The sequence below is a fragment of the Myotis lucifugus genome, unplaced genomic scaffold (assembly GCF_000147115.1).
Source record: "Myotis lucifugus unplaced genomic scaffold, Myoluc2.0 scaffold_138, whole genome shotgun sequence".
NCBI lineage: Eukaryota > Metazoa > Chordata > Mammalia > Chiroptera > Vespertilionidae > Myotis > Myotis lucifugus.
The window spans coordinates 1,114,012-1,123,911 of NW_005871186.1; the positions used below are offsets into that span (position 1 = coordinate 1,114,012).

The 9,900-nt window shown below is 52.7% G+C and overlaps 1 protein-coding gene across 8 annotated transcripts in view; it reads left to right on the forward strand.

The window, feature by feature from the left end:
* NUMA1 (nuclear mitotic apparatus protein 1) overlaps positions 1 to 8,538 on the forward strand; it is an 84,516-nt gene extending 75,978 nt beyond the window's left edge. For 5 of the 8 annotated variants that reach the window (XM_023758718.1, XM_023758719.1, XM_023758717.1 and 2 more), the window contains 11 exons: positions 915 to 983; positions 2,327 to 2,437; positions 2,520 to 2,738; positions 2,855 to 3,009; positions 4,028 to 4,274; positions 5,160 to 5,388; positions 5,921 to 6,090; positions 6,669 to 6,875; positions 7,095 to 7,211; positions 7,300 to 7,515; positions 7,848 to 8,538. In XM_023758718.1, coding sequence (XP_023614486.1) covers positions 915 to 983; positions 2,327 to 2,437; positions 2,520 to 2,738; positions 2,855 to 3,009; positions 4,028 to 4,274; positions 5,160 to 5,388; positions 5,921 to 6,090; positions 6,669 to 6,875; positions 7,095 to 7,211; positions 7,300 to 7,515; positions 7,848 to 7,859 — 1,752 coding nt within the window. In that variant the 3' untranslated portion in view covers positions 7,860 to 8,538. The remainder of the gene's footprint in view (positions 1 to 914; positions 984 to 2,326; positions 2,438 to 2,519; positions 2,739 to 2,854; positions 3,010 to 4,027; positions 4,275 to 5,159; positions 5,389 to 5,920; positions 6,091 to 6,668; positions 6,876 to 7,094; positions 7,212 to 7,299; positions 7,516 to 7,847) is intronic. The other 3 variants (XM_023758720.1, XM_023758721.1, XM_023758723.1) reach the window with 3 other exon arrangements.
* Positions 8,539 to 9,900: the final 1,362 nt, after the last annotated feature.

The following is a 9,900-nucleotide window of genomic DNA, read 5'->3' on the forward strand; positions in this document are numbered from 1 at the left end:
TGGGAGCAGGAAGGCCAAGGTTGAGAGGTGCAGGAGAGGCCTCTGCCAGAGGAGTGGTATAGTCTAGCTACCTCGCTCTCTCTCAAGGATTTCTCTGTGCTGCCCAGATGTCAAAGCTACTGAGCTGGTTTTCAGTGGGAGCACCCTTTCCCTGCCAGCCCTTCTAGCCAGTCACCTCGGGCCTGCTGAGGAATCGGGCTTTCCTTTCTTCCCATTGCCCAAGATGACAATCAAACTGAATACAAACAGTTAGCAAGGGAGCCCTCGCCTCTCGCTTTTGCTGATCATGCTTGAGCTCCTGGAATGCCTGGAGGAGCTGGAGTGCTTGTGACTGTGATGCTCCCCCTCACCCCTCCCTCCTCTTGCTATTCCTCTCTGTGGGAATCGGGTGGGCGTGGATGTGTGCTGCCCCTGCTGTCTCCCAGCCGTCTGATCCCCCACACTAACCACACTGCTAGCACCAACCCTAACAGCCTGTGAGTATTGGGAAGAGGACTGATCATCTGTGGGCTTTGCTTTGGTAGTTTCTGGGAAGGTATTGAATGAGTATGTCTGCAAGTTATAGGCAGGTCCCCTATTCCTGTCCCCAACCCAGGATGGTTGGGGCTGGGAATGGCAGCAGTAGGGTGGTGGTGAAGTGTTGGCTCCCCAGAGTAGATCTCTCCCTGCAGGCCTCTGTCCCTGCAGGCTGGGGGTGGAGGTGAGTGTGGGCAGGTGGCTCTGGCAGCACCTGAGTGTTGGGTTACCTCACTCAGGTCCTATCCAGTTAGCCTGGGCCTCAGGCCAGAGAAATTACCCGGGTTTCTTTTTCTAAAAATATTGGGGACTGGTCTGGGAAAACCCTATAAGTTGCCCAGACATCCAGGGGAAGGCCTCCTGAGTCTTCCTGTCTCCTCTTCCCTCCCCTATCCCAGGTGGAAGAACTGAGTAAGAAGCTAGCTGACCACGACCAAGCCAGCAGAGTGCAGCAGCAGAAGCTGAAGGTGGGACAGATGGGAGCAGGAAGGTGCTCTCTAAGCCCTTGGGCTGTGTTGGTTGTGGGGGCAGGAGGAGGAGTACCATGGGGTCCTGGCAGCCTTAGGAGATCTGCCTGTTCAAGAACCCCCTGCATGTGCCTCCTGGGATCTCTGAAGGGAAGACCTTTGCATTACAGTAGCAATAACCATATGTGGTTATTTAAATTTAAAGTGATTATAATTAAAATTTTAGTTCCTTAGTCACACTAGCCACAGTTACCCTGCTCAGCAGTTAACTGCGTGTGGCTCGTGTCTACCATGTTGGACAGGGCAGAACATGGCCAGAAAGTCCTATTGAATAGTGCTGGCCTAGAGTTAATCATATGTAATATTATAATGCAGTTTAATATTCTTAATGTTTTCAACATCACCGTTGGTTTAATATATGCTTTTTTTGCAGTCTAGGTTTCACAGCTTTTAGCTAGGAGCAAAGGAATTGGGTCCCATGGCCCTGGGACTTGCTAAAGCCCTGGTGGGTTACAGGGATTGGTGGGAGCTGAGAGCTTAATTTCCCCAGCTCATTTCCACATGCTCCACACCATGTCATGATGATGATAAACAGATGCTTGTTATACTTCTTTTGGGGGCCTTCCCGGTGCTAGATGTAAGAGAGGCAAAGCCAGATGATCCTGTCCAGTGTCTATTACAAACTAAGCACTTGCTGGCCTTGCAGGTGGACAGAGAATCAGACACAGTCCCTGTCCCCAAGGAGTCTGGCCTGGAGAGGAGGCAGTGCAAGCCTCACAAAAGGCCACACAGGCTTTGGAGTCAGGTGCACCAAGGGTCAGATCATACACTGCTATTGAGTCACTATGATCCTGGCCAATTGGCTTAAATCTCTGTGCTCAATTTCTTCAACTCTGAAATGGAGATATAGTTACTTCCCAGAGTCGCTCTGAGGAGAAATGAGTTCACATGTCCTGAGGGCGCCTATCTCAAGTGCCTAGCCCCGTGCTCTGCACCCAAGTGAAAGGATCAGCTCCCTTCCTCCGTGGGGAGACTGTGTACTCATGGAGAGAGAATGAGGCAGTTTGTGCTTGATCTCAATGAAGACAGGGCTGTCAGAGCTCTGCCAGAAATGGTGTAAGCTGAGGGGGAAAGATCCTGCGGACTGTGGACCTTGCAAAGGTGTGTGGTGTTTCAGTATGCTGGAGTTGGTGGGGGTAAAAGGATTTTTCCACTTCCTGAGAGAATATGCACGAGTCTGAAAACACCATGGAGTCCAAGAAGCTAGGGCAAGTCAGCAGCAGATTTGGATCGAGTAGCCAGACTGCCACCCTGATCAGCCTTCCACATCACATGCTTTCCAGGCGCAGGGAGGGGAAAGCCAGCAAGAAGCCCAACGCCTCCAGGCCCAGCTGAGTGAGCTGCAGACCCAGTTGAGCCAGAAGGAGCAGGCAGCTGAACACTACAAGCTGCAGGTGAGGAGTCCAGTCCTGCCCCACTGTGCCCTCCCTCCTGCCTTACCCCACCCAGCCCCAACCCACCTGTCTGCCCACACAGATGGAGAAAGCCAAGACCCATTACGATGCCAAGAAGCAGCAGAACCAAGAATTGCAGGAGCAGCTGCGGGGCCTGGAGCAGCTGCAGAAGGAAAACAAGGAACTGAGAGCCGAAGCTGAGCGGCTGGGTCAAGAGCTACAGCAGGCTGGGTTGAAGACTAAGGAGACTGAACAGACCTGCCGCCACCTTACTGCCCAGGTGCGCAGCCTGGAGGCACAGGTAAGTATCTGGCTGGACAGATCCCTTACTCATCATAATGGATCCCTGTGCCCTCCCTTCCTAAGCCACCCTTGCCTTAGGCTTCTCTTCACTCTCCCTGGCCCTCTGCTTCCCAGGTTGCCCATGCTGACCAGCAGCTTCGAGACCTGGGCAAGTTTCAGGTGGCCACTGACGCCTTAAAGAGCCGGGAGCCCCAGGCTAAGGCTCAGCTGGACTTGAGTATTGACAGCCTGGATCTGAGCTGCGAGGGAACCCCACTCACTACCACCAGGTCAGAAGGCACCCTTCTTCCCTTGGTCTGTTGTCCATTGAGAGACTTGTTTATAGGCTGTATCCTGGGCACTGGGCTGTGAGATAAATAAGATGTTGTCCCTTTGCCCTTTGGAAGCTTATTCCTGTTAGAATAAAAAGGCTATGTGGAGGTTGTCACTCTTGTTCTGAGTCTTCAAAGAAGCCATAGGTATGTGTGCCCCGTGGCTGGACTCCCCATTGATGAAGGCTGGCGCTTTGAGGGACCTTGGAAGGGTTTGAAATTGAGTACATGATCAGATTTTCATCTTAGCTTATCCTTATAGCCAATGTGGAAGCTGAGACTGGAAGCATTTGTTGTTATTTAACAAGACTTGTGTCAGACACTGTTAGAGACACTTGAAAAATAGTAATTCATTTAACAGATGAAACTGGAGCATAGATGGGCAGTCACTTGCTCAAGGTCCCACAGTGACAGAGCGGGCTTGGACCTGGGCAGCCTGGCTCGAGTCCTTGTCTGTCACTGCTCTGGTACCTCTCTCAGATGCCGTTGTCAGTCTAGGTGAGAGTAGATGACAGGTCAGGGAAGGATGTGAGAGCAGAGTGGGGTGCAGTTAGACTTGCTGATTTGGTTTATTAGGAGAGGGAAGCAGTAGGATTGTGCCCATGTTCATGTCTGGGCAGCTTGGGTGAAGGATGCTCCCATTCGCTGAAATAGAAGATACAGGAGGAGGGACACACAGATGAGCTTAGTTTGGGACATGTTCATTGGGGAGTAGAGGTGGGTGTCCAGAGATGTCTGGGGCAGTGGGTATATGGGTCTGGGAGTTGCCAGTATTGAGGAGTCAGAGGGCCATGGAGTGGACTGAGGGAAGGCCCAGGTCAAGGGCGCTCCTTGGCACCTCTGAAAATTCAGCAAATGGGGTGCTTGACCTGGTCTGCTTACAATAAATGCAAGAATTTGCCACTTTGGAGCAAAGAGATGGACAAAATGCTTCCTAGCCGCAAGAATGGCATCTCATCAGGTTTCTTTCCTATAGCAAGCTGCCTCGTACCCAGCCAGATGGCACCAGCATCCCAGGGGAGCCAGCTTCACCCATCTCTCAGCGCCTGCCCCCCAAGGTAGAATCCCTGGAAAGTCTCTACTTCACCCCCATCCCGGCTCGGGGTCAGCCACCCCTGGAGGGAAGCCTGGACTCCCTGGGGGACATCTTCCCGGACTCAGGCAGGAAGACCCGTTCTGCTCGTCGACGGACTACACAAATCATCAACATCACCATGACCAAGGTCAGGCTCTGGGATGGGGGCTGCAGGACAGTAATGCTCATGTCTTCTCAAGGGCATCTTTCCAGTGGGTCCTCCACATAGCCGCAGGGCTGACCAGCCCGTATCTCACAGAAGGAAAGGCTGGAATTCTAAGACCTTAGACCTCTTTTGAAGAAAAGGGCAGGACTGTAATTAGATGCCTATCTGCTGACTGTAAGGCTGGTGTCCTCTCCATGTCCAGCACTGACCCTGTACAGGCTGAAGGGAGAGAATATGGAGAAGTTGCAGCCGAACCTGTGCTTCCCAGCACATCCCGGGGGAGCCGAGATGTTGCTGCCAGGGGGCTGCCTGCCAGCCTGGGGACTCTGGCCCTTGTTTCCACATCCCGAGGTTTAGGGAGGAGAGGGGTGCCTTTGGGGCAACAGGGACACCTCTGTGTACAGGGTGCCCTCTGCTACCAAGATGCTGGAAAAGCTCTAAAAGATGGTCAGACCCTGGCAAGTGTGGGCCAGAGACGCGGAGGCCGTGGGATGAGCCTGACCAGCTCAGGAGACATGAGAGCCCTGGTTCTCCCACTTCCTAGCTGTTTGATCTTTGGGCCAGTTACTTCATTTCTTTGCACTTCACTTCTGAAATAGTCTGATATACTCTGCCTTCCCTCCCTCAAAGCACTGAATAGACTTAGTGGGGAAACTGGGTAGAAAAGAGTCGATACCCTCAGCACTTTGTGTGGGATTCTGGCAGTAAGGCCCATTTCTTGCAGACGTCCAGGTAAGAACTCTTGCACAGCAGTATAGGAACATGCTGCAGGATCTGAGGGGCTTCAGGAGGAGCAACAGTGGAGGCTTCTTTATAGAATGCCAAGTGCCCACTCAGCCCACTACAACAGGTCGTCCTTTCTTCCAGAAGTCAGATGTGGAAGAGGCAGACAGCGCCAACTCATCCTTCTACAGCACGCAGTCTGCCCCCGTTTCCCAGGCCGGCCCGAGAGCCACCTCCTCCACCCAGTCTCTAGCCCGCCTGAGCTCTCCTGATGATGGCAACTCAGCTCTGCTCAGCCTGCCTGGATACCGGCCCACCACTCGCAGCTCTGCTCGCCGCTCCCAGGCTGGGGTGTCCAGTGGGGCCCCTCCAGGTAGGGACTGTTCCCTAACCCAACCCAAATGTTAGACTGGAAGCAGATCCTGGCACAGGGAAATAAGCATTTAAAAGCCCAAGGCTAGCTTCCTGGCTGCCTTCCTTGCCGCCTTGCCTGTCCATCAAGGGGGAATCAGAAATGCTCCCACAATGGGCAGATTCCCAGCATGATAGTGAAGCTCAGAAGCTATTAGGAGTCCTCAGGTGGTGAGAGTCTGCCAAAGGGCCAAGCTGGCGAGTGTTTTACCCTCAGATTCTTCTGAGAGGCTCTTGTCCTTTGGTGATCCCCTGGGTATCAATTCCTGGCCCTCAAGTAGTTTCTCTTGGTGTCATGGCCTCTGCCTGACCTCTCCAGAGAGAATGCAGTGAGCCAGCTCCTGTATCTGCAGCTCTAAGCAGAGCCGGACTCTGGGCTACTGGGCTTGAAGTCCACGGGGGAGGTGGACAGGATGGTGGCAGCAAAGGCTGGCGAGATGCCAGGGCCAGTGGGCAACCTGCTGCTTCCACCTTCACTCTTCCCGGCCTTCCAGCCCCACTTGCTCCAATATCCCTGCCCTCCCCAGGAAGGAACAGCTTCTACATGGGCACTTGCCAGGACGAGCCCGAGCAGCTGGATGACTGGAACCGCATTGCAGAGCTGCAGCAGCGCAATCGAGTCTGCCCCCCGCACCTGAAGACCTGCTATCCACTTGAGTCCAGGGTGAGCTCTGGGGTCACCTGCATGGGACCTGCCTGCACTGGCTCACCCCTTCCTCTCTTGGCATTCCATCCCCGTGCCATTTGCTGACCCAGCTCAAGTAATAGTGCCCTTGGTCTCTGGCCTCCGGAGGAGGGCGACTAGATACCTCTAGTACAATGGTCGGCACACTCATTAGTCAACAGAGCCAAATATCATCAGTACTTCTTCAAAATAGACTCGCCCAGGCCGAAAACCGACTTCTGCGCATGGGCCACAAAGTTTCAATCGCACTGTACGCGCGCCCGCATGTGGTATTTTGTGGAAGAGCCACACTCAAGGGGCCAAAGAGCCGCATGTGGCTTGTGAGCCGCAGTTTGGTGACCGTGGCTCTAGTAGAATAGCTGGAAGGGAGGGAGCTCAGGGCTGAAGTTCCTGTGGATGGGTAGGAGGTAGAGAGGTTTGCTTGGGACTCCTCTTCGGTAGCCAGTGTGCCAGGGAAGACAACAGGGAGGGAGGCCTTTTGCGATATGAAGCCTTCAGCTGTCCCACGTGCCAGGCCAGTGAAGAGAATCTGGGCCATCCTGTTGCATCTCCAACAGCCTGGGTCCATTGACCACTTCCACCCCACGCAGCCTTCCCTGAGCCTGGCGACCATCACAGATGAAGAGATGAAAACTGGTGACCCCCAGGAGACCCTGCGCCGAGCCAGCATGCAGCCAACCCAGATAGCTGAGGGCACTGGCATCACCACCCGGCAGCGCAAACGGGTCTCCTTGGAGCCCCACCAGGGCCCTGGCACCCCTGAGGTAGGAGACGTTGGCTCCTGGGTTTTATTCTAGCAGCCTGCCAGGTCAGCTCACCAAGTTTGAAAAGTAGATTAAAGGGGAGGCTTCTGGCCCTTGGTGGTGGGGTAAGAGGTGCTGCTGATGGGACAAGCTGATTTATAGGTCCACTCAGCTAAGATACCTGGCTTTGGATGTGAAGTCCTCTTGCTGATGTCTGCCTAATCGGCCTCTTCCCCATAGTCTAAGAAGCCCACCAGCTGTTTCCCACGACCCATGACTCCCCGGGACCGACATGAAGGGCGCAAACAGAGCACTACGGAGGCCCAGAAGAAAGCAGCTCCCGCTGTTGTTAAACAGGTTAGTTGGGGGCTGAAGGGAGACCCTAGAGCAGCAGGTTGGCCTGGGAAAGCAGCAGTGAGCCTCATTTGACAGCCCCTCCCCACAGGCTGATCGCCGCCAGTCCATGACCTTCAGCATCCTCAACACGCCCAAGAAGCTTGGGAATAGCCTTCTGCGGAGGGGGGCCTCAAAGAAAGCCCTGCCCAAGGCCTCTCCCAACACCAGCAGTGGAACCCGTCGCTCTCCTCGCATTGCCACCACCACAGCCAGCGCTGCCACTGCTGCTGCCATCGTTGCCGCCACTTCTCGGGCCAAGAGCAAGGTGGAGGCACTGGCAGGGAAGAGGGAGGCTTAACTCTTAGGAACCCCAGTAGAAGTATGGGACCGCTTCCAGGGCAGGCCTGCTGGGGGCTAAGCAGGTGCTCCTTGTCTTGGTCAATGGCTTATTATTGAGGAGAGGAGGCAGACAACTCCACTCCTGAGAAAATCCAGAGTTGCTTAGACACATCTAGCAACTGGTAACCTGAAGGTAGATCTGTCCAGGGCCACACCATGGAAGGGATCCTAGTCAGGGCTATGGGAGCAGGAAGAGGTCTTCCTACGCCAGCTGGTGCAGGCTGATATCACAGCCATGTGACTGTTTCTCTCTTTCAGGCAAAGCACTAAAGGACCAGTACCAGTGAGTGGCCCCACCTGTGTCCCTGATGCTGCCCTTGCCTGATGCTGTCCCGCTCAGTGCCTTCTCTCAGCTTTCAGGCCAACAGTGGCCAAACCCCTAGAGACAGTGATGCCTGGCACACCTTGGCCTGGTACCTGGACCTTTATCAGAGCCTTCACTAGGAGAACAGATGTGTCGTCAGAATTGGCCTGGAGCCCGAACAGTCTGGGTCCTCTCCCTACCTTGCCTCCTGTTTTCACAAAGCAAAGTCACTTCTCCATGACGAGATTTGAGGCTGGCTTTGAGGACTGGGTCCTTGGGCCCAGCCAGTCCTCCTCAGCCTCTGTATTTAGAAGGGACCATTGGACCATTGGAGGAGCAGGCCCTGATCCCTGCTGTTGCTGGTGGCTAGGCTTACCAAGGGCCCTTGTTAAAGTCTATTGACCTAGTGGGAGCACCTGGGGATAAGGTGCTTCCATCCATCCAAGGGCACAGTTACCCAGAGGATGCTCTTTTCCATGACCGCCAGGCTTGCTGGGGTGGGGGAGGGTGGGGACAGCTCATCCCCCACCTTCTCTAGACTTGTAATGGGGTGGGATTTGGATTGATGGGAAGGTTTTTAAGGGCCAGGGATGGATCTTTTCTAAATGTTATTACTTGTAAATAAAGTCTATTTTTCTCCCTTGGCTGCTAAGCTGCCTGATCTGTGTGGGAAAAGGGGAATCTGGGCTTGTTAGAGCATACTTTGTTCCTGCTCAGTCTTCAGACCACCTACCTTCTTTCAAGTCCCTTCTCCTGGCCTCTGCTCATGGAGCAGTATGGGCTGTCTTTTTCTGAGGGCCTCTGTCCCCTGAATCTGGTTTTGTCTTTAACTTCTGAATGGTACTCTTCCCATAGTCCCTCTTAGAATGGGCCAAGTTCTGTGAATGGGAGAATGGCCTAAGTCAGAAGATGTCAGCTTGCCTCCACTGAAAATCACCTATGAATGCCCATTGTGGGCCTTGCTAGGTATAACAAAGACACAACTGTGGCCCTAGCCGATCTGGCTCAATGGATAGAGCGTCAGCCTGTGGACTGAAGGGTCCCGGGTTTGATTCCTGTCAAGGGCACATGCCTGGGTTGCGGGCTCAATCCCCAGTGGGGGACTTGCAGGAGGCAGCCGATCGATGATTCTCTATCATTGATGTTTCTATCTCCCTCTCCCTTCCTCTCTGAAGTCAATAAAAATGTATTTTTTTTGAAAAAGATACAATTGTGTATCAGAAGCAGCCTCTGCCCAATATATTGGGGGAGGGAGGACAATACAGGCTAGCTTAGATATTGCAGGTTCGGTTCCAGACCACTACAACAAAGTGAATATTGCAATAAAGTCAGTTACAAAACATTTTGGTCTCCACTGTAGTCTATTAAGTGTGCAGTAGCGTGTCTAAACAACGTACATTAACTAAAAAAACATATCGTTTCTAAAAAATGCTATTCACCATCTGAGCTTTCAGTGAGTTGTAATCTTTTTGCTGGTAGAGGGTCTTGCCTTGATGTTGGCTGCTGATAAGAGCAGAATGGCTGAGGGTTGGAATGACTGTGGCAATTTCTTAAAATAAGAAAATGAAGTTTGCTGTACTGATTGACTTTCACGAATAAGTTATAGAATGCAATGCTGTTTAATAGTATTTTTATCTACAGTAGAACTTCTTTTAAAATTGGAGTCAAGCCCTAGCCGGTGTTGTTCAATTGGACATTGTCTCATGCACCAAAAGGTTGCTGGTTTATGGTCAGGGCATATGCCCAGGTTGCAGGCTTCATCTCTGGTAGAGAATGTGCAGGAGGCAGCCAATTGATGTTCTGTTCTCGCATCAATGTCTCTCCAAGAACAAAACAACAGCAAAAGATATTTAAAAAATTGGAGTCAATCCTTTTTTTTTTTTTTAAATTGATTTTGAGAGAGAGGAGGGAGAGAGAAACATCAATGTGAGATACATTAATCAGTAGCCTCCTGCACATGGTCTGACCAGGGATCAAACCCACCATCACCCTTTGGTGCATGGGACG